General features: G+C 62.1%; 1 protein-coding gene across 1 annotated transcript in view; it reads left to right on the top strand.

Annotated features, from left to right (window-relative positions):
* Window positions 1-17,779, top strand: part of IL31RA (interleukin 31 receptor A) — a 33,437-nt gene extending 15,658 nt beyond the window's left edge. The window contains exons 5-14 of the mRNA XM_090278851.1: window positions 3,025-3,187; window positions 6,013-6,092; window positions 7,960-8,176; window positions 9,260-9,442; window positions 10,110-10,211; window positions 10,957-11,103; window positions 12,549-12,689; window positions 14,652-14,745; window positions 15,792-15,870; window positions 17,143-17,779. Of these exons, the coding sequence (XP_090134977.1) occupies window positions 3,025-3,187; window positions 6,013-6,092; window positions 7,960-8,176; window positions 9,260-9,442; window positions 10,110-10,211; window positions 10,957-11,103; window positions 12,549-12,689; window positions 14,652-14,745; window positions 15,792-15,870; window positions 17,143-17,601 (1,665 nt within the window). The 3' untranslated portion in view covers window positions 17,602-17,779. The remainder of the gene's footprint in view (window positions 1-3,024; window positions 3,188-6,012; window positions 6,093-7,959; window positions 8,177-9,259; window positions 9,443-10,109; window positions 10,212-10,956; window positions 11,104-12,548; window positions 12,690-14,651; window positions 14,746-15,791; window positions 15,871-17,142) is intronic.
* Window positions 17,780-27,185: the final 9,406 nt, after the last annotated feature.

Raw genomic sequence — 27,185 nt, 5'->3', positions numbered from 1 at the left:
GGCATCGCGTCGCTTCCTCTCCCGTGCCCCTGCCTAGGACGCCCTCCTCTCCCGCCACACACCTGGCTAGCGGAGGCCCAGGCCGACACACTGCTCTGTCCTCGCCCTTGACACCCAGCGCATCACTTACGTCGGCCGTGCGTCCCTTGGAGGCAGACAGCGGGTTCTGCTCTTTGTTCCCTGGTTGTGCCTGGCACATGCGCCCAACGCTTGTTTCACGGAACTGAACCACGCCAAGGCTAATTCCAAAATCCCTCCGTGTGCATAACAGCGAGAGTCACGTTTGTAAGAGGCTGTGGGAGTGGCAAAGCGCTTTTTTCCACTCCAGACAGTTTAATCTTTGCAAATGCCCGATAAGCAAGGCACCATGATTTTTCGTTTTTTTATATGAGAGGGGGTCCCAAATGAACCAGAATGACCTTCTGGAGGGCAGGCCCCTGTAGGACAGGCTTCCCCCGCCAGGTGGGTGTTCTGGGAACCCGTCTAGATCAGTGCACCAGCTGGTGGTGGGAGAGGCTGCGTTCGGCTTCAGTGAATTTCTTTTGAATTAACTTTCAACAACACATTTGCCCATTTTGTGACGGGTGACTTACAAGTGCATCTGCCCACACCACGCTGACTGCTCAGCAGTTTTTGACCAAAAATGGCAGGACCCCGTGCCCCACCCTCCCCATTCACCCGACCTCACCCCAAGCAACTTTTTTGTTTGTTTCCGTGATGAAAGAAGTCCTCAAAGGGAAACATTTTGCTGATGTGGAGGAGGTGAAACAAAAAATGGCAGAAGCACTAACAGGCATCAATATCGATGAGTTTCAAAAACTGTCTCGAGCCGTGGGAACATGTCTCGGGAGGTGTGTTGCATCAGATGGAGAGCACTTTGGAGGTGACTGAAGGTTAGACATGCAAGACTCAGCACACGGCTGCTCATGAGTAAGTCCCGGGTCTGGGCCCCCTCGCGGACGAGGACGTGGCAGCGCAGGGTACTGAAATCGCTTCTCCTGATCGCAGGTCTCCTGACCCCAGGTGCACTCATTCATTTGACCGGCCCTGAGCGACCCCTGGAGCCCCTCCTCAGAAGGAGCTAAGACAGTTTTAAGAGCTTGACTTAGGCTTTGCCCCAAAACGTCTGATTCATCTCTGAAGGCACTAACGCCTTGGGTGAGCAGGATTTGGCACGAAGTACAGATTGTTAGAAACCCACCCAGTGGAGCTGGTGTTTGGTTGGAATCCGCTGTGTGTGTTGGATTGTGGAAGATTTAGGTTTACGCCTGGGTGGAGGGTTGGATGATCCTGGACAAAAGGCCAGAGTACAAGGAGCCCAAAAGAGGGCTCGGCAGTCTTTGCCCAGTGTCTCAGGCTGTGGAGAACAGTCTCCAGAGAGCCGGGCTGGGCAGAGCTCACCAGCATGAGCAGAGCACACCCAGCGAGCAGGCCACGCCCGTGCCGCAGGGACTGGCAAAGCACAGAAACACCCGACAGATTTAAAAGCTAGAGGTGGCACTTCCTGGGGCTTCCGTGCAGGGTTTTGTGGCTTTACTATCGTTTTAGTTTCCATTGCACGTGGTTGTCCTTCTGCGGGGGTCTCAGCCTGCCTGTAGCGGGCCTGGGACTCCGGGCACCTGGGGAGGCTACTGGCCCAGAGACGAGGCGGGTCCCCGGTCAAGTTTCCCGTGACCCTGGCCTGCCTGCAGCACCTCAGGGCTGCTGCGGGGCGCTGCGGGGAAGGGGTTCAGCAGCCATGCGGCCCCGTTGCCGGGCCTGCCTCCCCGGGGCTCCGGCAGGCCACGGGGCGGCGCGTCAGCCAGGACCCCCGGGGCAGGGCGCTCAGCGTGCGGCCACCGACGGCCCTCGTTCTGCCCAGCTGTGGGCCCGGGGCCTGTGACTGTGTTGTTCCCACGGCCGTTACACCCGCCCAGCAGCTGCGCACGCTCACAGATGGCCTCGCCGTTTGCGTGGTTCATATTTATTGACCAACATAAGCTACCGCGACATTCCTGCGGCCGCAGCAACGGCTGCTTCAGAAGCAAACGGCTGAGTTTTCACGGTTCCGTGGGACGGCTGGGTCCAGAAGGGACCTGAGAGTAAATAAAGCAACAGGCTGGTTTTACTCTCGAGGAAACCAGGGTCTGGAAAGAAGGGCTTTTTCTTTTTAAGTTAATGTCTTATCTCTTTACTTATTTATTAATATTATTTTATTTATCTGTTTTTAGAGAGAGGGGAAAGGAGAAAGAGAGGGAGAGAAACATCACTGTGTGGTTGCCACTCACTCACGCCCCCAACTGGGGACCTGACGTGCAACCTAGTCATGTGCGCTGACTGGGAATCGAACCAGCGACACTTGGCTCGCAGGCCGACGCTCAATCCACTGAGCCACAGCAGCCAGGGCTAGAAGTGCTTTTTTTTTACTTTTTTGCCCCCTAGAGTGTCAAAGCGGATTTACACACCCAGGCTGATGAGCTCTTGAGCCGCTGACCGGCCAGGTCTTGAGCTGCTTGATTGGCCCCCCAAAAGCCAATCATCAACAGGAAAGGTTTGGGGAAAGGGAGGGAGCCTAGGACTGGGACATCTGTGTCCTCACCCTGCTCCTGCTGATGACAAAGCTGAGGTCATCCACGGCCGCTGAGCTTCTCTGGGTCTTGTCCATAACACGAGGCTGAACTCCATGCCCCTGAGCTCTGAGTGACCTCCTGCCCCCTGGTGTTCGGGTCACTGCCAGAGTTTGAACCGTGGCCCGGGTGGCCCTGGGCACCTTGCTTCTTCCAGAACCACAAGACTGTCTCCCTCACATCAGCTCCAAGGCAGGCACATCTGCCTCACCAGCTTAGAGGTGGGAAGTGGGGCTGTGTGTGGTTTTTTGGGTCCCCGGGAATGTGTGGAGGTTTATTTATAAAGAATATACGTTTAAAAATTTGCACTAGGGTGCTGCTAGTTCTGACAAGGTAAGAGAGGGCTGGGGGTGAAGAAGAGCAATCGGAAGACAACTCGTGGTCCCCCCTCCAGCTCAAGGTTATCTGTGCCTTGCAGACGAAAGTCAGCTTCAGAGAAGAGAGCGACGGAGACCAAACCTACAACCTCACGGGGCTGCGGGCGTTTACGGAGTATGCCGTAGCGCTGCGGTGTGCGGCCGAGGGGTCCGGGCTCCAGAGCGCCTGGAGCCGAGAACGGAACGGAACCACCGCGGAGGAAGGCAAGCGAGTCCCTCGTCGTCCCCCTCTGCCTGCCCTGGGTGGGGACAGCCCCGCCTAGCTCGGGGGTTTTGCCGAGCGCAGCACCTGGGAGTCGGGCACCCGGGGCCCTGGAGCCAGAGCGGCTGTGTCTTCCTCTGCGCGGGTGCCTCCTCTGCTGGGCTTGGGCTCGTTAGGGCAGCGGCTTTTTGTCCCAAAACCAGGAGACCAGGTCCCGTCTTTAATGTGCTTGAAAAGGTCTTAAACTACGTGAAATGCTATTCTAGTTAAAAATCTCCTATGATAAATGATAAGTATGTATTGTAAACCCTGCAGCCATTACTAAACAATAAGTAAATAAAGGCAGAGCTAATGAGAATACCCAAGGGGTCGCCTCTCAGGCCAGTGAGGGGGAGAAAGGGACCCGCAGTGCCTGAGGCCCCGCGATCGGGTCGCACTCCCAGCCCACGGTGGCCTCCAACCCCAGCTGGCCCTGCCGCGCGTGGGGCCTGTGTCCTTACTGTTTCCCCCCTTTCCACAGCGGAGCACAGTTTGCGAAGGGGTGTCAGCGCCTCCGTTTTAGTGGCATTTTAGAGGTGAAATGCAATAGTGTGGTCAGCCCACAGTGAATATTCCGGAAATGCCTATTTCCTGTCATTGCTTCCGATCCTCCCGAGAGCCCAGGAAACTGCGGGCTCGCCCCATCTGGGGGGGGAGGGCCCCACGGGTGAGGGCGCCGACCCGCAGCTCCGGGCCCCTCGGCACGGCCGCCCCGTCTGCAGGTCGCTGGCCTGCCCGCCGCCGCCCCCGGCCGAGGGAGGGCCCGTCCGTGTGTCTGGTGTTCACGTTTCCCGCGGCTGCTCTGACAGATCAGGACAAATGCAGCAGCTCAAAGCAAGGCAGGCTTTTCCTCTGACTGTTCCGGAAGTTGGAAGTTCAAACTGAGCTTCTCCGGCTGTCGGTATCGGGGAGACTGTGTCTCTCCGCCCTTTCTGCAGGAAATAGCATAAAAAGGACGTATCTGACTAAATGCATTCGGCGTCACCATCTGCTGAAACTGAAGGGAGGCCTAGGGGAGAGATCTGAGGGGAATTTTGCTCATGTTTCCAACCAAGTGATTGGAATGATCCATTTTTAAATAATCCGTCTATTTTGCCTCTGTGCAGCGTCCAGACGACTGTTTGGGGCTGCATGGGGTGAGCGTTTTGCCTTTAGATCTTTCCCCTTGCCCCCAATATTACTCCCCCCAGCCCCATAGTCTGACTTCAGCACACGTGGGGCAGAGATACTGCGGGTGGGAGGCAGGGCCACAGGCCTTGCTGGGCGTGGGCCCCCCCGGAGGTCTGGTGGCCTGCACCCGGGCTGCCCTGAGCAGCTCTGCCTCTGCCCCGAGCTCCCCCACCGGGCCGCAGGCTGACACCAGCCGGGCGCCCTCTGTCTGAGAGCTGAGGACCGGCTGCTCCTCCTTCCGGCTCAGCGACGGCCTCCGGGGTGAGGGCAGTGCTGGCGGGCATAGAGGGATGTCCCCGGGGAAGGCAGGTGAAGCCATCGGTGAGGCCTGAGCAGGCCGGGCTCACTCCCGGGGGACCCTGTCGCTGTTCCTGGGCTCAGGCCGGACAGTGGCCTTGGTTTCCCCCAAGAGCAGTGGCTGAGCTGGCCCTCCATTCAGGACACGCAGGCCGCGGGGCTCAGCTGCCCTTCGGCGCATTTTTCTGCCTTTGGCGGGAGTTCAGTCTTTTCACTTTAAGGCACCGTCTCCGGAGGCCAAAGAGACCCTGGGACCTCGCTCTCTGCTCTGAAATAGTTCAGTTGTGGGGCCGGCCCCGCCCTCTGCCGACCCGATGACACTTTCTGCAGCGGTGGTTCCCTCAGGAGAGGGGTCAGCAGCACCCCTGTGGCCCTCAGGGGCGACTCACCTCGCCCCGCCGCAGGCCCCAGGGCTTCTGACCGTCCAGGACCCTCTGCCCCACCCCCTTCATCACACGCTCGGCGTTTTGAATGGCAGGCACACGGCAGAGCATCAGCCTCAAGTTGCCCGTCACCCACTTCTTGCCAAAACTTGCTCGAGGCCGGAATTCAGTCCCGCGATCGAGGGGGATGTGAGTTCCCCGCTTTGGCGAGTGTTAGCTCTGGGTGGCTGGGTCATCAGCAGCCGCCACACTGGAACTGGGCTGTCAGGCTGTGCCGTTCCCGGAGAAACGCGGTCAAGGGTCACACGCTCCCTGGTGTCGCAGACGAGCTGCCGCCCCGCTCTGGCTGCACACGTGGTCTCCGTGCCCCCCGGGGCCAGGACGTACCGCCTCTCCGTGTGCAGTGCCGTGTTTCGGTTTTATCTGGCCCCGGGAAACATGCAACGTGCTTCCTCTTCGGTCTTCCCGCCCGGGACCGGCACGAAGTGTGGAGCTCAGAGGGGGCGGGGGGCAGATTATTCCTCTGCTCTTCCCTTTAATTCTCTCCTACGTGTGGCAGCGCTGGGAAGAGGCAGCTCCAGCCTTTGGGGAAGCAGACAGCGTAGAGACTGCACCCATTTCCTTGTCGGCTGTCTGTCATCCCAGCTGTCATGCGTGTAGATAGCGTGCCTTAGAGGACATGAACTGTCACATATCAGTCCAGATTTGGGTGACACATTCTATTGCAACAGGGTCTCCTGTGCTGTCTCCTTAACACCACGCTGAGCCATCAGACCCAAGAGCAGCTCCTGTCTTACCCGGCTGGTTCTGGTCCCTCAGCCACGGGGCACAGACAGACCCCCCGCCGTCCCCGCAGCACGTCCTTCCCAACCGCGCAGTGAGCTGTCGCCACCCCCTGGGGCAGCTGCCTGCGCTGAGCCTCCCTCCTGTCCCCGCAGCTCCTCTCGGCCTGGACGTGTGGAGGGTCCTCGGCCCGGCCCGGGCGGACGGACGGCGGCCTGTGACGCTGCTGTGGAAGGTGACCGCACCCTGCGTCCTCTCTGTGTTCGTTTAAAACTTTTGGTCTCTTGTTCCTCAAAGAACTCTGACTCTTGAACTTTGACCTCCCGAATTTCCTTCCCGAGAGGCTCTGTGATGCCCAAAATCTCACCCGGGGTCGTCAGTGCACAAAGCCTGCAGGCCACCTTGTGAAGGGCCCGAGGGTGCGTCCCTGGCCTTGGCCCCTCTGTCCTTCCGTCTGGTACACGGCGCCCCGGGCGGGTGCCGGGACACGTGGGGGTGGGGGTGGGGGGTCCCTGGCCGCTGCAGCCGCCGAGAGCCCTCACGGGAGAGTAGAGAGCCCGGGGCCATGGGGACGTCCTTGGGCCGCTGCAGACGGCATCGGGCATGCGCCCCGTTGCGTCCTGGCTGGTGGGGACACAACAGCACAGAACAGGCCCTGGACGTGGGCAGCTGGGGGTCAGACGGGTGTTGTGGGGCGAAGACGGAGAAGAGGGAGGAAAAGGAGGGGGAGAGGAGGTGCATCAGAAAGGAAAGGGGCAAAGAGCGAGACTCCCCAGCCGGGAAGGAGAGGAAAGGGGGTCCGGGGGCACGCTGGTGGGGGCGGGGGTGCCACATCCTCCGCGAGCTGCCACACGTACCAGGAAGCACTCGCGTGCTCTGTCAGGCTTGCCCACGTCCAGGCGAGTCCAACATGCTTTTGAAAACGGAGACGTCGCCCTGCTTTGCAAATGACATTCAATCCCCCGACTCCAGGGTCAGAGTACCCTTTGACCTTTGACCTTTCCCCTGCCATTCCCCAGTGGCAGAGGGACGATGCAGCATCGGTGGAGCCTACTACACCCCTCGAGGGAGAGAAGGCCAGCCATGCACCCCGCAGTGGCTGGCCCCGTAGCGGGGGGTCAGGTAGGCCACCTGGGAGGGAGGGGACAGGGACTTCAGGGCCCTCCGCCTGCCCTTGCCTGGGGACGGCTCTTCGTTTTCCTGCAATAGGAAGGTTTTCCAAGAATCAGGGTGACCTAGCACGAGACGGTGGTGCTGAGTGAGCCGCTCCGTGACAGCCCTGAAGCCACCGAGCGGCCCGCTTCCAGCCCTGGGTGTCAGAGCGCGGGGAGGACGGCGCTGCAGCTGTTGTTCTAACGAGGGCGCACGCACTTGGGGCGCAAAGGCTCTCGGAGGGGCTGCTGGTCACGGGAGCTGGCCAGGACTCCCAGGCCGGGGGCAGCGGGGCGCCGTGAACCCGAAGTCCCGCCGGGCCTCACATGCAGTCGCCCTGCCCTGCCCGTGTCACCAGAGCAGGAACTCACGCTACTCCCTTGGGGAAACGTCTGGTGGGTGGTCTCAAGTTCAGGGCTGAAAGGAAGAGCTTGGCTTAGAGGCCCTGGGGTCACCTCTGGCTGCTCGCCAAGGACCGAGGGCTGAGAGGGCCGCCCGTCTTAGTGGGGGTGCTGGGTGTCTGGTCCAGGGAAGCAAGGCCCCTCTGCAGGGTCGGGATAAGGGACAGTTGCCCGGGAGCTCTACAACCCGCGGTTCCCGGACAGGCGGTGCCCGGGGCCAGCACAGACTCAGGGCCGGCTCAGCTGCTTAGCTGACGTTCTGTGTCCGTGTGGGGCGGAGGGGAAGAGACGGCTGAAAGGACCTGGGGTGCCTCCTGGCCCGGCCTCGTGCAATGAGACCTGCGTCTGCGTCGATCCCAAGGGGCCGTCTAGCAAATGCCCTCCCTCGGCCCTGGAGGCTGCGTTGCTCATCCCGGGGGGGCACCGCCTGCTTGGGCTTTAGCATCTGAGCATCCACGTCACCCCGCCCCGCTCCCCACCACTGATCGCCAGCTCAGGGCTTGCCCGTCTTCGCTTTTGGCAATGAACTTGGGTTTCCTCTGTGTTCAGAAGGCAAGAGGAGCCCCGGCCCTGGAGAAAGTACTTGGCTACCACGTACGGTACTTCCCGGAAAGCAGCGCTCACCTCACAGAGACCGAGAACACCACGCGTGAGCAGCTGGAGCTGTGCCTGGGCGACGAGGCCTACCGGGTGTCCGTGGTCTCCTACAATTCCCTGGGACAGTGTCCGGCGGCCACCCTGAGGATTCCGGCCGTCGGGGAAGAGCGTGAGTACAGCGCCCACATCTCCCTGGAACGCCTGCCCGTGTAGGTGGCGGGGCAGTCCCTGTCCTCTTGCCGGCCGCCGCTTCTCGCATCCCAGTGAAAACCAAGTGGAGACGTTTAAGGTTCTGGTGGGAAGAGCCAGGTCTTCTGGTCGTTAGGGATGTGTCGTCTCGTTGCGGGCCCTCCTCGGGAAGCGGGCCCGGAGCAGTGGCTGGGGGCGGGGCGCACACACGCACACACACGCAGCCCGCCGGCCTCGCTGCCTGGAATAGCAGTCGCCCCCCGCCCCCAGTCCCCGTGCTTCCAGCGGCGGGGGCTTCGGGGGTTTGTTGAGGGCACCATCTCCGCTTCTTCCTCTCTGGGGCTTTGAAGGCCCTGGTGTGGGGCAGGTGGGGAATTGTCGGGGGGGGGGGTCTTCTGAGCACCCCTCCCTGCCTCACGGCACCTGCAAACAGGTCTCTTCTGGGTTGTCTGAGCGTTTCCAGCACAGCAGATCTGTTGCTGAGCGACTCCCAGATGCTGCATTTGAAGCCGCACTCAGCTTTTCTGCTGCAGGGGTCCCTGTGGCCTGTTCCCAGACGTGAGCTCTCCCCGAGGCGGGCCGCAAGCGTCCGTTACAACCAGGTGCTTTGGCGGGGGCGTGCGTATCCTTCTGGTACCGACGCGCTATAGCCAGGCTGTGCAGGGCCAGCCGAGACGGGGAAGTCGGAGCCCCCCCTCAGTGTGACTTCCGGCCACCATGTCCCAGCTTCCCAGCCACAGAGCTGCTGGTGCTGAGATTCCACCTGCAGAGATGCCTTCTCGGCCTCAGGCTTGCGGTCACTTTGATTTTCAGGGACACCTGTGGTGGGCGGGTCCTTCGGGTCATCGATACCGCAGTGGGAGTAAGTTGGGGGATAGGGAAAGACTCAGAGGGCACACAATCATCAAAGAAGGGGTGAGGAAAGGGGACAGTAAGAGCATAAAAGTGCCCCACGGGGCAGAGGTCCCCAGCTCCAGCCTTCTTCACAGCCCGGGCGGCGGCCAGATGCCGACGTGGTGGGTGCGCTGGGTGGCTGAGCAGCTGTCCTTCTCTCTGCCTTCAGCATATCCCTGCATCGAGGACGTGAAGGCCAACCTCACGGGGGGCCAGCTGGTGGTGACGTGGCAGAGCTCCGACCCGGCTGTGGACACGTGGGTGGTGGAGTGGTTCCCGGACCTGGACTCAGGGCCCCCCGCCTTGTCCTGGGACGTGGTGTCTCGGGCCAGCAACTGGACCATGAAGCAAGGTAGCCCCTGCGGATGCACAGGCTCCTTCTGAGCAGGATTCCACTGCATTTCCATCTGTTTTTAAATCTGTCGTTGGCTTCAAAGCCGTAGATGTGGCCAATGGCACTTGGCAAGCCAGGGAAGCACACGTTTCTCGGCATTTGCCAGCAGTGCAGGGCCAGGAAGCCACGGGTACGAGACCAGGTCCCTGGCGTGTTCCCAGAGGAAATAGTCTCAACACCTGCCCCCCGAGATCCCTTCACAGGCAGCTCGACCGTGTAGACGGCAGCCGTGTGTGGCCCAGGGGACCCCTTCGGTTCTAGCTCCTGGTTCAGAGCTGGGTCCCTTCCCCAGGGGACAGACGCAGGGAACCGCCCCTCCTCCAGGAAGTCCCCGGTCCTTGTAGGACGCACGAGCAAGGCCCCATCCTCCCCATCCCATCGGCCTGGCCTCCTACTCCGCCCCCCCCCCCCCCCCCCCGGTGGCTCTGTCGTTTTGTCAGAGGCGGGCAGGCTTAGTTCTCAGAGTTAACTTACAGCGTTAGCTGGAGCAGGTCTAACCGCCGTATTTCCAGAGGTGGAGACGGGCAGAGAGCACCGTCCGTTGGTCTTAGGGGGCAGCTCTCGGTGTAGCATCCTTTCCACTTGCCGTTCTCCACACCTGCTGCTTCTCGCTCTTCCTTTGCAGACACATCAATGGCCTTCTGCTGCTATAACATCTCGGTGTCTCCGATGCTGCAAGACCGAGAGGGCAAGCCATACTCTGTCCTGGCTTACGTCAGGCAAGGCGGTACGTGTGCCCAGGTCCTGGGTGGAGGGGGGACGCGGTAGGGACCGCTGGACCGCTGCGCATTCAGCCAAGGCTGGGACGCCCGCGGCGTGCAGCCAGCTCCGTGCGCTTGACGCCACGGTGGCCAGGCTAGAGGGCCACCGACTTTCTGAGCGGGGTTGACCTCAGAGGTCATCAAGCCCAAGCCCCTTGTTTTGCACGTGGAAAACTGAGGCTCAGAGTGGTGACAGTGGCCCCGAGTCCCACCGGAACTGAGGGCAAACAGCGCTGGAAGCAGAAACAACACCGAGTTAAGGCCAAGTTAGGGGCTCTCCAGAGTTCGTCGTAAGTCGGGGATGCTAGACGGTTACTTCCAGTGGGGTAGCAGTAAGCAAGGGTTTTCCTGGCGACCTGCTCAGGCCCCATTGTTGTCTGTTTGGAAGCGAACATCCTCCAGACTCGACAGTGGGGGTGAATCTTGTCACTCAGCGTAGCCCACGGAAACACCCTCTTCAGCTGCTTGGTAATCATGAGCACGGCATGAAGGAAAGAGCCGGGTGTCAGATCAGAGTGAGGGGCCCATACGGAGTCCCTCCTCCTCCTGGTCAAGGTGGAAGCCTCTAGAGAACAACCCTCCCAGTTGAGGAGACGCGTCAGCTCCCTCCTCTGCCCGCCCCCAACGCTGCTTTGCTCTGGGCCGAGCCTCGCGGGGCAGGACCTGCTGGGCTTGCTCGGTGCTGACGGTTTGTCCCCCTTTCTTGTGAAGCCCCAGCCGCAGGTCCCGTGGCCAGGGTGGAGAACATTGGTGTCAGCACCGTCACCGTCACGTGGGAAGAGGTCCCCAAAAGTCAGAGAAACGGCCTCATCAGCAGCTACACCATCTTCTACCAAGCGGAGAATGGAGAGGGGATCTGTAAGTCTGCTGCCAGCCACGCTGAACCCCCAGGGGCCTGAGTGGAGGCGACGCCAGACCCGCAGTAGGGTGGCCGCCACCTGGCCTGCGTCCCTCCGCGTCTTTGAGTCTCCCTGAAAACAGGCCAAGTGCACCGACCTCCTGAGATTTTTGGAATCGAATGAGTGATGTTTTGGCACCTGAAGTGCTGTAGGAGCCGGAGGCGCTGGTGCGATTGCCCAGCCCAGGGTGCGGGAGGGCTGGGGACAGGTGCCCTCCCGGGAGCCTCCCGTCCGGGTTCCCGAGCCTCCTGCCCAGTGATACTTTTCTCCCGAATCGCAGTACCGGCCGGCACCCTAATTCCTGGGCTAGGCTTACATTTCTGCTCAGGCCGATTTTTGTTATGATAAAGCACGTAGAAAACGGACCACCGTTACATCCCAAAGGAAACGATCGGGGCACTGAGGACACCCACGGTGCTGAGCTCCCGTCAGCCCCGCCGTTTCTGTCCGAGCAGATGCACGTTCTGCGCGTCGGCCGCTTCCTGTCACCCTCTCGCAGAAGCCTCTGCACCCACCGCCACGCTGTCTGTGGGGGCCTCCTAGTTCCAGACGCCTCACGTCGGTGGGGTCGTCAGCGCGTGGCCCTTCTGCCCAGCTTCTTTCCCTCCGCACAGGGTTCCCCAAGCTTATCCACGGCGTGGCGTCTGCTAGCTCCTCGGTCCCTTTTATCCCGAGTGACTTTCCGGGGCGCACAGGCCACGTTTTGTTACTCGGTTCATCGGTTTGCGGGCATCCGGCGTGTTTCCACCTATTGGCTGCTGTGAGCCTTGCAGGACGGGGCCTTGGAGGGAACATCAGTGTACACATGTGTGCCTGGTCCCTGCTTTTGATTCCTCGGGATGCACACCTGCGTTCATCCTAGTTTAACTTATTAAAGAACCGCCAGCTTCTCTGCTGCGACTGCACCGATTTGCAGCCATGTTTGAGGGCCCCGGTTTCGCCACATCCTTTCCAATGCTCGTTACTTTCTGCTTAAAAGACGGTTACGGGTGTCCTGGTGGGGACCGGACGAAGTGCTATCTTGCTGTGGTTTTGATTGGTGCTGCCTTCGTCACGGACGGTGCTGAGCGTGGTTGCGTGTGCTGGCCGGCCACCTGCCTGTCTGCTTTGGAGACAGTCTCTCCCGTCTCCTCGCCCGTTATTAAACTGGGTTGTCGTTCAGTTACCGAGGCTGAGAGATTTTTTACACACTCTGCCCCTTACCAGCTACGGGCTTTGCAAATACTTTCCCCGTTCTGTGGGTTGTCGCGTCCTTCCTCCCGTGGCGTGTGTGTTCGGTGTCCCACCTGCCGGGGGCTGGGGGGGTGGTGACGGCCCAGCGGGCTCTGCTGCTGGCCTCTGAGTGCCGCTGGAGCCCCGTCGCGCCGGCCTGGGCTGCCGTGTCTGACGCCTGCCTTCCTCCAGCCAGGACCGTCGGCCCCCGCACCCTGCAGCTCGGCCTGCGGAACCTGGCGCGGGGCACCGCCTACACGGTGCAGGTCATGGCCAGCGCTCTCACCGGGGGCGCCAACGGCACGAGGACCAACTTCAGGACGCTGTCGATGAGTGAGTGTCTTCCGCCAGCCTGGAGCGTCTCCTCGGCTTCTCTCAGGCGGCAGGAGGTGGCGCTCGGCGGGTCGGGGCAGCCGAGGACACCGGGCTGGCGCCTGCGTGAGAGGGGCCGCTGTTCTGGCTCATGGCCTTTGGGGCGCGGGGCGCAGGGGGCGGGGGCGGCCGGCCGAGGGAGAGCTGGGTCCGGAGCAAAGGTCGTCTTGCTCCTTCCTCACGGGCGGCCCCCCCATCACCTTGAGGAAGGGGGTCAGGGTCATGGTATAACCTCACCCTCAGCCCCACACCGGCCGCCACCTCGCGGCTTCCCCAAGTTCTCATTCACCCCTTCTGAGTGTCAGAGGTCAGAGGTTACTGCATGGTGGGGCCTCGGAGGGCAAACCTCAGCTGGACAAACACCATGGGCCCCCAGAAAGGGACTTACCCTCATCATGTTTGGGTTTTTTTTTAAAAGAAAAATGTGTATAATATGTTCTACTCATCAGCTTTTACTTTAAAAATAGGTAGCAAGAAAGATTTCATAAGTACGACAAAAGGGCGAGCTACACTGCAGTTTCGTATGGTGGTTACGGGGAATATTCCAGAAGCACCAAAGATGGGACGGGAGGGAGATGAAAGGGGGAAGGAGGAACAGAAATATTTAATTTTCCCAAGTCCGAGTGAAAGACGTCCGATTTGAAGGATGTGTTAAAACTGCCGTGCCCTGGCCGGGTGGCTCTGTGGGTTGGAGCGTCATCCGTCCGCCAAAGGTTGCGGGTTTGGTCCCCAGTCGGGGCACATGCCCAGGTTGCGGGTCCGGTCCTGGTCAGCGTGTGTCCGGGAGGCCACCGGTCGATGCCGCTCCCTCACGCCAGTGCTCCTCTGTCTCTCCCTCTCTGCCTCCCTCTCTCTCTAAAATCAATAAAAACATATCCTGGGGCGAGGGTTTATTACTTTTTTTAAAGAAAAAGTCTTTTAGAGAATGAACAACATTTTATATGGAAGTGTGGGAGCACATTTTGTAGGAACAGCTACAAACAGCTGCTCAAGGACTCCTGCTGCTCATTTGTCGCGTTTTCGAACGGCTAGAAACTGCTCGGGCGGTTCTGGGGAATGCGAGTCTGGCGCATGTTTCTACGTAGAGACCATGTTCTGCGTGCACGGCCTAGCACCGCCTTTCTGGGGTCCTTTTTGAAATGATGTTGTATTTTCACACTGGTCACACATTGTGTGATCTGATGGCGTGTTCTCCTGGGGTCAGAGGGAAGGCAAGAGCCTGCCTTGGCGCCGAGAAGCTTCTGACGCTTGGCCGCAGAGGACAGGCCTCTCCGCTTCTGTCTCGGAGCCTCTCCAGCCCAGCTGCACAGAGCAGCGGAGGGTCACCTGCGAGACCCCTGCTTATAGTTTGGATCAAAACCAGGCTCTGGACCGTCCCTTGCCACCCCCTCTGCTACCACTCCCGGCTTCTGTCTCTGCTCCGCCTCTGTCCCTGCCTCCAGGCTTCCGCATCCTCCGCCTCTGCTGCCCTGAGGAAGTGCTGTTCCCACACTCTTACGGGGCAGCTCCCCCTCGTTATCACCGTGAGCTCACATACTTCCCTTCTCAAAGGGACCCGTGCTATTTGTCGTCTGGACTCTCCCACCGGACGCAGCTCCGTGCGAGCAGGGGTCTCACAGCCCCTGCTCACTGCCGTCTTGTTTTCCCCCCGGAACCTCGGCGCCTCGCGAGTGCCCAGTGAAGGGTCACTATGTGGCCGGCCGGACGCTGGGCCTGCGAGCACCTGTCCGTCCAGATCGCTCAGGGAGAGCTGGGGGGCAGCCATGCACACCGAGTTTATTTTAGTTCCGTGACTTGGCTGAATTGAAAGGAACTAGGCAGGAGCGGCAGCTGCAGCTCCCGGGAGACAGAAGCCGCCCTGTGCTGGGCAGCAGGAAGGGCCGGCGCTGCCACCCCGCTCACGGCGCTCTGCCCCGCCCGCAGGTGTCCTGGAGGTCTGCCTGGCGGCCTCGCTGGCCGGTGGTGTGATGCTGCTCCTGCTCGTCCTGGCGGCGGCGTACGGTCTCAAAAGGCCCAAGTGAGTGTGTGGCCGACAGCGTGGCAGGGGTGGGTGGGCAGCGTCACGGGGCAGGGGCACCCACCACTGAGGAGGGATCCAGCGTCTGCTGCCGATCACAGCTGCTGCGCCCGCCCTGTGCCCTGCGCTGCGTGCGGCTCACAGGATTGTGACCGAGCACGGGACCCAGCCGCAGCCCCCGCTCCAGCCTCTGTGTGGCCGGGGCCCCTCGGGTTTCTCTGGTGTGCTCAGCGTCTGAGACCGGAGGCGGGGGGGACGGCCCTTTCTCTCGGTGTCTAGAGGGGTCCCTGGTGGCAGCAGGGGGACACCAGGCCACGAACCTCTCTGGCCAGCAGAGCCGGGCGCTGGGAGCCTGGGGGCCGTGTGCTCAGCACTGACTGTGCCACCCCCCCAGGACAGTGCCCAAGGGCTGGCTGCGGGGTGTTTGTCCTGCCTGCGGGGCCACTTTGGGGGGAAGCTTACCCTCCAGGTTGTGCTTTGTCTTCCCCGAGAGCCTCCCACTGCCCTGAGGGTCAAGGGCGCCTGCCCCCTCGGATCTCCCTCCAGAACTTCCCGCCCTGGCCACTTCTGCCCCACAGCTGCGCTTAAGTGTGGTCAGGCTAACGTCAGCTTCAGCCCCAGACAGACTGTCGCCGAGTCACCGGTGCACATTCGTGGGCACTCGTGGGCGGCGCATTCCCAGGGGCGGCGGCCGCTGCGGGGTGGGTCCCTGCTCAGAGGGGCGGGGGGCTCACAGCTCAGAGCCGACTCCCCAGGGGCAAGTCTCAGCGCCAGGGCCAGGCCTGCAGGGTCTGCTGTCTGCCGCCGGGCTGGGGGGCGGGGAGGCTGGGGGTGGGCGGGATCTCTCCCTGCCACTTCCCTGCGGCGATGGCACTGCCACCCCAAACTGCTTGTTCCCCAGTCTGAGTCAGGAGCTGGGAGCTTGCCCTCCTTTAATGGGGAGCAGCTCCACTCTCCTCTGCGAAGCCGCACCCTCTGGGCTCAGGGTCCTCGTAGCAAGCTCCTGGGACTCAGGCTGGCGGGGAAACCTTCTCTCCGCTCAGCAGGCTGAAGCGTCTGTGCTGGCCCCGCGTGCCCAACCCCGCGGAGAGCAGCGTAGCAGCGTGGGGCTCCGGTGGCTTGCAGGTGAGCACGCGCTGCTGGGCGGGCCTGAGCGGGCGGCTGCGGGAGGGGGCGGCCCTGTGTGTGGGGTCCACAGAGGGGAGCCCGGGGTGGGGGGAAGCTCCCAGGAGCCCCAGGACATGGAGTCAGGCCCACGGGACCCGGCTTGCGGGAAATGAGCAGGTCCTGCAGGGCGAGGCTGTGCGCACAGACACCGGCCCGGCCCGTGCGGCCTGGCTGTCTGATTCGGGAGTGAGAGCCGGCTCTCTGAGGCCATCTGACAATCGGGCAGGGCAGCCTGGGGGCCCTTGGAGGCCGGAGGGGCCCAATGCGCAGGGTGTCGGTGCGGGAGGCTGCCCCCAGCGGTCTCCCCCGGGCGGGGTCGCTGTACAGGGGTCACGTCGCCACTGGCGGTGGGGCGCCTAGCAAAGGCTCATTGGTAAAACCCTCTTTTCTTTTTTCCTGAAAAATTTAAAATTGAAAACAGTTCTGAAAATGTTAAGGGTGACTTTCTTGCTGAGATAAAAGGAAGCCCAATCAAATACAACTTTTAAATCCTTTTACCACTGAAAGGCCGTGTCAGAATTTCTTGAGGCAGAAATTTTTAATATACGCTTGTTTCAACCCAGAAGCCTCCTTTTTAACCCGAGCGCTTTGAAATTGCTTTTACTTCGCTCCTTTAGTTTTTGTTGCCTGGGTTTCTCTCTCTGTCTCTCCGTCATCCGCCCTGTATGACCCGGGTGCCTTCCTACCGGTTAGGTGTCGTGAAGGGAGGAAGGAAAGGGCGCTCCCAGGCGGGACTGGGGGCGGCCTCCGTGCTTGGGGGTGACCCGCAGTTCCAGCTCCGCAGCGAATCCTCGCCGCACGGCGCCCGTGTGGGGCTGGGCTCTGGGGCGCAAAGGTGACCAAGGAGACGCCGTGACCGCCACCGGCCGCCTGGAGCTCCAGGCGCGCTGTGTGGCTGTGGTCACAGGGCTTCCATCTGCGGGCGCTCTGACTGCGGGGTGCCCATCCCCCCGGGCCTGTCCCCCCGGGGTTCGGGAGTGCAGGGCCGTGGGGACGTGGCCTCGGGGCTCTGGAAGCAGCGGTGTCCGCGCATTGCGCTCTTGGTCAGACACGGGCCACCCCGCCGGGCTTTCTAGAAGGGCACGTGGAAGGGATGCCTCCCCTCTGGTCCTGGGGGGCTGTGGGGGGCTGGTCGCAGGCGGGGCCTTGGCGTCCCAAGCCTGGGGAGCTTTTGGCTACAGCGTCTGTAGCCCCTGAGTGACCCTTGGGGGTGTCCTTTTTCTTTTTCAGAACAAGCTAAGTCTGAAGCAGCTTGGCGGCTCTGTGAACACGGAAGAAGACAGGGTTCTGAGACCATGCTCTGCCCCCAGTGACCTTATTGACAAGCTGGTGGTGAACTTCGAGAGTTTTCTGGAAGAAGTGTCTACAGAGACATCCGGAAAGGGTCAGGAAAGCATCTTGGGAGGGGAAAAGAACGAGTACGTGACCTTCCCCTCCAGGCCGTCTGGTCCCCCCGGGAAGAGTCCTGTGGAGCCCCCCACGGCCACTGAGGCTGTGCCCAGAAAGCGCCAGCCCCTGTGCTCCGGGCGGCCGGGGGCAGAAGACCTGCCTGTGTCCTCGGCTCGGGGCGCCAGGCCGGCCCGTCTCCGCGGGGACGGGGCACCAAGTCTGTACTTGAAGAATTCGGTGACAACCAGAGAATTTCTCATGTTGGCAGCCCTTCCGGACGCCACCAAGCGAGACATCTAGCAGCCACGGGGCCTGTGTCCCTCTGCGTGTCGGTGGGGACGCCGGCCCAGGGGACGTGCAGCCTGGCCATCTGCATCCCGTCTGCATGAGGGCACCTGCCTGCCGCTGGACGGCCAGGCTGGCGCCCACACGACCCGCCCAGGCGCTTCGCACAGGAAAAGCCGTTTATTTCTTCGTACGCTCTGCTGAGGCCGGTGGACCCGGAGGAGCTTGGCTGGGCTGCTCCTCGGCTCCAGGACAGAGGTCCCCCATTGCCAGAGGACAGTCTGATGGGAGGGCGCAGCTCTCTTCCCTCGCCTTGGCCTCCCCTGGGCTCCGGCCCCTCTGAGTCAGCTCTGAAATCTTCCTGTGTGTGTCCCACCACGTGGGGGCGGGAAGCAGATCCCCTTCCTAATGGTCCCCAAGGCGCTTCATCCCCCTCAGTAAGTCTTGAGCATCCCCCAAGCCCCACGAGGGTTCTCGCCCCAGCCCACAGCACAGTGGCTGCCAGTATAGGGGGTGAGGGGTGCTGGGGGGGCCTGCAGGTCAACCCGGTCTCCAGACCACTGCCCTGCCCCCCAGAGGCCTCTGGGCCCTGCGTGCTGCACCCCAGCCAGGGGTAGAAAGACACCCAGCATTGCGTGCTGCCAAACCTGCAGCTGAGTCGGAGCCCAGACTTGTGGCTGACACCCTCCGGCGGGTGGCGTCTCTGCCCAGAAGCAGCTGAGCGGCCCCGGAACCGATGTTCAGCACCGACGCCGCCCCAACAGCAGGGCTCCCGGCCTTGGCCCCTGCCGAGCATGAGCTGGGCCAGGCGGGCCCCTGAGTGCTGAGGGCCAGGGTCAGCTACCCAACCCAGAGGCTTGGGGCTGGCGCTGGGCGGGGCTCCAGCCACAGTGACGTCAAGTCAGGTGGCTTCCTAAGGTGTGGCCGGGACTCCTCTGGCCAGCAGCGGGCCAAGGCGCAGTGAACTGGCTCCTGGGCTGGAGGCAGGTGACATTTCCCCCGGGAGAGCAGAGGTCAGGCCACTGGCTCAGCTGTGCAGAAGCGTGTTCTGTTCCAGAGCCGAAATCCACACGCGGCTGAGGCCCTGACCCGGGCGTGGCCACCGCTGGGGCGCTTCTGGGTCTTTGGGGCTGCAGCTCAGGCCCGTTTGGGACTTTGACCCGTCCACTCCGGGACAGATGCTGAGCGTGAAGGGTCAGCGGAGCAGCGGGGACTGACCATGGCACAGGCCCGGGGGCTGCTGTCGTGAACCCGCCGTCTCATTCAGCCTCAAGTGCCAGCGGCAACCACCCCCCCCACCCCCGCCCCCGCATTCTTCTCTCCTGTGCACCCGACAGTGAGGCTGGCAATCAGGGACAGGGCGGTCTGGTGTGGGCGCTCCCCAGTGTCCTGGGGGCAGGAAGGGATGGACCCGCCCCCGGCTGCGGGAGCCTCTCTGCCCAGATACCCACCACCACCGTGTGATTGGGCACCTCAGGAACCCCTGCCCCCCGAGTTCCAGAAAGGCCCTTTCACCCCACCTCTGGACTGTGAGCTTGTCAGGAGGCGTAGCCTCGTGCCCAAGTGACCCTGTGACCCTCTGCCCACCGTGGCTGGGGCATCTCCTCAAGTTCTGTAGTGCTGGGTGGGGACTGTGCGCCTGGAGGGGACCCCCACCTTGTCCGTCTGCCCCGGCATGAGGCTCTCGAAGGTGAAATCCAACAGTTTGACGGCCGGGCTGAGAGAAGGGGTCCCAGTGGCTGCTGCGGTGGGTTTCGGAGATGAAGCGGCTGCCTCTGTTGGGCCCCCGCCCCCCTGCACCCCGCATCTTCCGGCAGCCCTGCTGTCTGCTCTGCTGCCTCCTCCTCTTGTTCCTGTTTCTTTTCATTCTTTTTCCCCTTCCTGTGAGCTTCCCTGGATCCTTTTCCTTATTTGCTTTGCTGCCTTTGGGGGCGGGGAAGTCGGGCTGCTTTTTCCAGACAGATGGGGTGTGTGTGAGCTTCTTGGGGGTCAGCACTTCCTCCAGAATGAAGGGCGGTTTTCCCAGGAACCCCAGAAACTCACCCGGCTGTTTACAGCCAAGCCTCAGGACGCCGCGGCCGCTGGTGGCCCTCCTGTCCTGGGATGGGGTCGTGGCCGTGCCCGGGCCGAGCCCTGGGCCACCTCTGCGGCTGGGCAGCCCGTCTGCACGTTCTCTGCTCCTGCTGGAGATGCCAAGAGGAGCCCTGGGTTTCCGCAAGGTCATGAAAGCTGACGAGACCCGTGTTCGGGGGCCCTGGGAGCCACGCGGTCCCGCGGGCTGCCTGCCAACGGCCTTCCGTTTCCAGAGACACAGAAACGTTTCCCAGAACGGCGAGAAGCCCGTCTGGTAGAAGCAGAGGTGACCCTGGGGGGTGGGGCGGGGAAGGTGACAAAGGAGAGGTCTGGCCCCGCCCCGGCTCCTGGGAACCGTCCCGCCGCAGCTCTCGCTGCTTCCTGTCCCCGCTACCGCGCGGCGGGGGGCTCAGTGCATCACTTGTATCAGGTCCTCGATCGGCGACAGCCCCGTCCCCGACCTCTGGGGGCGCTGGTCACGCCCACGCTCCCGGCCTCGGCCCCCGTGGGTGTGGGCTCAGCAGCCAGAGCGCGCGCTGCAGGCCGCCCGCCCCCTTTTTTGTAAATTTAACGTTTGCGTCGCATGCAGCTTCACAACAACAGGCCCTCTGAGCAGCGCTGTCCCCGGGCCACTGCCCGTGCGCCCCAGGACAGCCCTGGAGCGGGACTTCCCGCCTCCGCCCCTGGGGCTGCTTGGTGGCCAGGGTCCGGGTCGCAGGGTCGCCGCCTGCACTTCTGCCCTGAGAGTCGCTGTCGCTGTCGCCGTCGCTGGGGCAGCTGCGTGTGGCCCCCGGCCGCTGCGGCCCTGACGCTGCCCCATGGGCTGTGCCACTGCGTCACGAGGGGGCTGAACCTCCCGCCCCAGCTGCCGGCTGCACGGCGCCCCGGGTCGGCGGGACTCGGACCATCCGCGGCCTCGGCCGCTGGGTGACCGCTGGGCTGACCGTTCCCAAGGCGGTTCCGTGGGGCATCTTAAGAGGAGCGTTGCAGTGGGGACGTATCTGGCTCATTGTTTTGTGTAAATGCCCGTTAGCGACAAGGACTCTTGGCGCCTGAAGTGTGCGGCGGGGTCTGCGTCCCCCACAAGGGGCCGGGGGTCCCCGCGTCCTTGTTCCCTCTGCAGCTTTGACAGCACGCTGGGCCAGAGGGGACAGTCCCGGGCGTGTGTGCAGACGTGCCGACTCCGAGCAGGGCTCTCCTGTCCCTGGGGCGCGGCCACGCCGGTGACAGGCCGCCGGGGAGCCGGGGGTGCAGCCACACGGGAGGGCGTGGCAGCCAGCGAGCTGAGGTGGCTGCTCCGGGGACCCCGGGTGTGGGCTCTGCGGACCCCTTCGTGGGACACGCCCCCCCAACCCTGCCCCTCACTGGTGTTGGGGGACCTGTCGGGAGAGGCCTGGCCTTGGAGACGGAGGTCGGAAGTGCAAAGCTGAGGGGGCCCCGCTGTCCTGGGGGTGTTCACGGAGAGGGGGAGGCGGGGACACGGTGGCAGGGGCGTGAAGTCATCAGAGCAGAGGAAGAGCCTTTGAAACGCTCCTACAAAGCCGCTTGTACCTGACCTTTCAAATAATAAAGCCGCAGTACCGTTCCAAGGTCGTTTTACTTCCGTTTCACAGCTTTCCCTGCTCAGGTGTTAGAAATGAGACTGCGGAGTGTAAATATCTGCTGTCAGAGGTCAGCAGTGTCCCGCTCCAGGTGACCAGGGGTCACACAGGGGACCGGCCTGCCAGGACCCCGCTGGGCCTCACCCCCCACTCTGCCGTCCTCCCCTCTCGTTCCTCATGGTAGCTTTTCCAACTTCCTTCCAGCCCCCCAAGTTCCCTCCGAGTGCCGCCCTGCTGCTCTTACAAATGACATGGTCCCCACTTCACGGAGGACATGCCCCAGCTGCCATCCCCCCGCTTCAGGCCGGACTTCGGGGACCGTATCGGAGGTGGAGGTGGCCCAGCTCTCGTCCACCCTCCCCAGCCTGTCCCGTACTCGTCCCTTCGGCTTCTGGGCCTGCTCAGGTCACTCCCTGCGACAAGGAGAGGGGACAGAGGCCATGCCGTGGCCCTCCCCTCCCGGCTCCTCACTCGCCATGGAGCAGCCTGTGGCCCAGGGCAGAGCGGGCCGCGTGCCTGCAGCAGCGTCTGCAAGGACAGAACTTTGTGGCTAGAACTTTCTAGAGGTGTAGAAAGCAAACACTTCAGAGCAGACGATTTGGGGACGGGGCAAGGGCTCAGGCCCGCTAGGTACCGAAACCTGCCCCCCACTCCCTGGCGCTGAGCTCAGCCGAGGCCGCGGTGGAGGCTGAGTTGTCTGCCGGCCAACTTTGTCCTGAGGTGACAGCGTCTGTCTGTCTGTGTGTCTGGCCCGAGGATGAGTCAGGTAGGAGCCAAGCCCAAGAGGCTGGGGTGTCATTTCTCCACTGGCAAAGCAGCCTTGGGGACCCGGCCCTGCCTGAGACCACCCCCGAGTGAGATACTCCAGTCACACTGCTCTGCAGGAACAGGCTGTCAATGGGGCACAGAGGCGCAGAGTGAACCGGGCGCCCTCAGCCGAGTGGCCCAGGAAGCACCGAAGCCAGGCCCGGGCAGGGGAGCCGCAGCGGGGAGGGCCAAGTGCGCCTGGACCTCGTTCTCGGTTCGGAATTCTGGCGTTACCATGACGTCCAGCCGGGCTCCCTCCCCGGGAAAGGCAGCCGGTCAGTGGACAGCGGGTGCTGGGGTCCCCGCCTGGGCACGGACACACGCGAGCGTCCCTGCTCCACGCCTTTCACAGGAAGCAGCAGCCCCCGGGGTGGAGGAAGCACCCAGCTGCCTTCCCGAATTAACCGCGGGCACTGGGGGTGCCGAGTCAGCGCGGAGGCCTGGCCTCTGCACCAGCCGCCTGGCCCGGCCCCCAGGAGGACACGCGAGCTCCGGGAAGCTGCAGGCGGGCTCTCCGCGGGGCTCCTGATGGCAAGGCAAGAGCTGATGGTTCCGGGGCGTCTCCGGCGCTGGCTTCCAGGAACAGTTCACGCTCCAGCTGGAGGGGGGACGAGTGCCTCTTGAACCCAAAGAAATATTTTCCACCCTAGTGCTCACTCTTCTCTTCCCTGGAACCCAGTCCCCTTGGTACCACAAAACAAAACCACCCCCTCCAAACACACCCAAACAAAAGCTGCGAAAAAGAGCTGTCCCCAAACAAAACACAGGGAAGCCCGAGGATTCCACTGTCCAATGTCACCCATGAGTCCCCCGGCCTGCCGGCCCGGCCCACTCTGCTGTGTGTCACACCCGAGACCCCCGCTGGCATTTGACCGGGCATTGCCCGCTCTGGCTCCTCAGAGGCAGGGGGTCCAGGCAGGGACCGCGGGTGTCCTCGGAGAAGCTGAGGGATCCCGCTGTCCGTCTGCAGCCTGTTCCGGTGGAGCCGGGACGCCTGCCTGACATCACCTGCCCGCATGCCAGCAGACCTGCGCCACTGCACCCCAGCGGAGGCCGGCCCCGCCTGGTCGGAGAGCTGAGGCCCCTCTGTGGGGGAAGCAAGCCAGGAGGCGTTTCAGAAACGGTCCTCAGTGGCTCCGCCTGGCGCTGCCCGCTGCGCAGGTAAGCGATCCGGCCAGAGGGCATCCCAGCCACAGCGAGGGGCCCAGGCTTTTGTGCTCTTAACCCCTCGGCCATTGATAAGGCCCCCTTTCCCCTGTCCAGGTGGGGACCCTGCAGACATTTGTGTGTGTGGAGGCCAAGGAGCGAGGTGCACAGAGGACGCAGCGCGATGGGCTCAGGACATGGGGAGGGCGGGCCTGTGCCCGGGGAGCGCTGCTGCCGGATCAACACCTAGAAACGCAGAGCGCACGTGCATTTAACACGTGCCCAGAGGCTGTCATTCACTGGTCCCCTGGTGGCCCTGGGGGCCAGACCTGAGTTCAGGATAGAGCTGGGCATTGCCGAGGGAGGGCCCTGCTTCATGGCCACTCACCGGCGGCCTGTGGGCTCCTGGCCTTCACAGGCTTTGGCCCCTCACCTGCAGGAACGAGGCAAGAGCAGCATCGCCAACCACGCTCAGGACGAGGACGCCAGGTGGTGGCTGTCCCAGCTGAGCAGAGCAGGCGCCTGTGCTCGACGGACCTGCTCCTCGGGGGCAAGTGTTTTATGCAGTGCATAGCACTTCCAGTGTGAGGCAGGCCTGCTGAGAAACCCACCACCACGCGGAAGTGTAGGCTGAGGGGCCGGCCACGGGGCTGGCCTGCCCAAATCAATCTGTAACGGGGGACACATCCTCACCCCGTCCCCAAAGTGAGGGCGGGCTTTGTGCTGTGCACGTGTGACCGGAGACTTGGCCCGTTGCTAAACGTGGTGGCCAGCAGAGGGGCAGGGGCAAGCGTGGCCGACCCTGGCTCACAGCACGTGTGGGGTTCCGCCGGAGGACTTCCGAAACAGCGCGTGGGAAAGCGGTCAGGTGGCTGGGAGAACGATGCTGTGGGAGCTCTGACCATTCCGGGGTCGGGACCCGTAATTAAGTTTGAGTAACACAAGAGGTACCACAGGAAGCCAGGCTGAGCCTGAAAGCCAAAGCCTGACGTGACACAGTTTTAAACAAAGGAACACGCAGCCCGAGGCCAGGTGAGCCCACCTCTGTGTACGAGGGAGGGGAAGACATCGTCTCCTGTCTGGGCCGGGGCTTCCCTTTGGAGCTTGCGCCTTGTAGGTGAAACCCGACAGCGAGTCTCCTCCAGGCAGATCGTTGAGCAAGCTCGTCCGAGCACTGGGCCACCTCGGGCGGCACCGCGTACCCGGGGCCCCACCCCTGTGACCATGGCCACACCCTCTGGGGGCGCAGCCCCTCTGTACTCAGGGGACCCTGGCCAGCCCAGCAGGAACAGCTCCGCTGGGACGCAGGAGGCCGGGCTCCGAAGAGCGTCTCTGAAACTGCAGAACTGGTGATGGATTGCCGTCTCCGCGTCCGGTCCGTACGGTTCGAAGGCCAAGACAGCGTATCGACCTCCTGAATGCTGCTCGCCCGCTCCGAGCGCTGAACACACGGGATCCTCGTGAAGCGTCCACCTCACAGGGAAACCCAGCACTCATGGGGACACCGTTACCCCAACCACCGTACTGCGGCATCGACGGGGAGGGAGCACAGACAATCCCAGCAAGAATTTATTCCCTCCATTTACTTAAAGGGTTACAGGTGCTACATGAGTACATTTACCATAACACGCAGTTACATCAACATCAAAGACTAGCTGTGGTTACAACGGGCACGTGCAGTTCAGGACGAAGGTGAAGCAGGTATAATCCTCTCCAGACGAGCCGCGCACGGACGCTGGGCAGGGGCGGGCAGACAGGAGAGGGGAGCCAGGAGGCGGGGGCCCTAATGCTGTCACTGTGCCACAGTGAGCAAACTGCCCCCCAGCTTCTCCTGTTCCACACACACACAGTGAGAGACTACAGAATTCCTCAGTTCCGACCTTCTGAAACACCCCTTTGTTCGTGACCCGTCCCAGCCTGAGCTTCGTGTAGCAGCACCAGAAACACGTTGCCGCTCAGACAGGGCTTGAGTGTGAGGGACAAAAGCCAGGGGACATCTTGTCGCCACTTGCCCGAGGCCACTTCCACATGACCCCTTGACTTGGAAAGACCCTGGGCCACGAAGGTGACCTGCCTGTGGGAGGAATTACGAGCTCACGCCATCGGGGGCAGGCCGAGCCCCCCCGAGCCGCTGCCCATGCGCAGACCAGGAGCACCAGAGGCTGCCCCCAGGCTGGAAAGGCTCTGTGGCCTGCGTCAGACTTCTGCTCACACCCAGGCTGAAGGCGCTGCCGTCCAGGACCAGTGGGGACGCCCGGGCTGGCGGTCGCTAGCTCACGCGTCTGGGACCCACCATGACACCCGTCATCCGACCCCCTCTCAAGACCTTGCGTTTTATGGCTCCATCTTCTCCTGATTCGCAGGAAAGTGCAGAGAACTTCCAAAAGCAGTCTCACCTGGGCAACAGACTACCCTGACCCACACTAGACGCCACCCCAACAAACCCTAACAACTTCATGTTTTAGGTGGTTTATTCTGACATTTTAGCCATCTTAACATTGTTGGGACAGCAGCGTATGGTTTAGAAATTTGTTAAGACCAGAGAACAATGTGGAAGACAGACGTCCTTTGTTTTACCGTGTCTTGCCCCCCCACCCCCACCCCCACCCCACACTGAGGTTTCCTCAGCATCCAGGCAAGACGACCTCCAACCAGCCGAACTGTGTGGTCACTGAGGGCTCAGAAGACAGGAAGCTTTCTTCAGCAGTAATTAAAATTAAGGCAGGTTTGATTTTGTCCCTTAAATTCAAAGCTCACCTGTTTGCTTTACAATCAGTCCATCTAAGCCAGTTAACGGAAATATTTTAGGGGATTCTAGTATATGGCTATCCTAGCTCTCTAGGGCATGGTTTTAACCAGTTAATCGTGTAGGTAGAAAAAAAAGACATCTTTCCAAATCTGTCAGATTTCTATTTATAGAGCTATTTCCCATGGTCCACTTGAAATACGACCTTTCATAAGGGAACGTAGGTTTCAACCTCGCTGACCTGTAACGTCACAACAAGCTGGGGTCACCGTGACCTCCTGGGAAATGAACGGACAGGCAGGGGGAGAACAGACACGCACACGGGACACAGGGCAGTCCCGCGTCTTCCCTCTCCTGCTCACGTCTTGGGCTTGGTCTTGAGTGCTGACCGACCCCCAGTTTAAAAGGGGCTGTTTTTTAGGTTGTAATAGGTTTGAAGTCAGTCTTCCAACAGAGGCTCAGGGCCCGCCTTCAGGAGGGGTGGGGCCCCGAGGACACAGGACTGACCGCCCTGCTGCAGGGAGCACGCAGGCCAGGGGCGCCGGCGGTCAGTTCTGTCCAGAGGCTTCCGAGGTCCTAGCCTCACTTCACACTCAGCCTGGAGGTGCCAGATTCAATGGTGACCCCCCCCCCAACTTCTGACAGGCAGACTTAACGCCAGAGAAGCCAAAGCCCCTCCCTCTGCCCACCAGTGACACGCGTGAACACACGGGCGCGTCAGCACACGCCGTGGCGGTCATTCTGTACTGAGCACAGGCTCCTTCTCTCTTCTTCCCGGGCGCAGGGACACGCATTCCGTGCCCAATTTCAGACGCAGGTTCCTTTCTGACCGCGTCCCAGCGCAGAAACTGCCCGCCACCCTCTGAGGTGCCCTGTGGCCGGGCCGCTCGCCGCGCCGCCTTCCGCGTCAGTGGGGCACGAGCTTCTGGGACCCGCGTGCTAATGGCTCCCCGGGCTCGGCCCCTTCCAGGAGCCACGTTTCACGGCGGCCCCCCCACGTGCACGTTTGCACCAGAACGTCTTGCCCTCTGACCTGCTGCCTGCTGTGAGCAAGGTGACAACCGGACATGGTTACAACAGCCTGACTACTTCTCTTGCGGAAGTGAGAACTAACGGGGACAAACTTCTTGAAAGAGTTCACAAGAGAAACCCCACCCTGCTGTGGCCCAGCCTTGACAGCCAGCGGGAACGGGGCGACGAGGGGCCTCTGTCCCTCACCCACGTCT

Source organism: Furipterus horrens, unplaced genomic scaffold (assembly GCF_987537825.1).
Source record: "Furipterus horrens unplaced genomic scaffold, mFurHor1.1.pri manual_scaffold_5, whole genome shotgun sequence".
In the NCBI taxonomy this organism is placed as follows: Eukaryota; Metazoa; Chordata; class Mammalia; order Chiroptera; family Furipteridae; genus Furipterus; species Furipterus horrens.
This window is presented reverse-complemented; position numbering and strand designations above follow the sequence as displayed.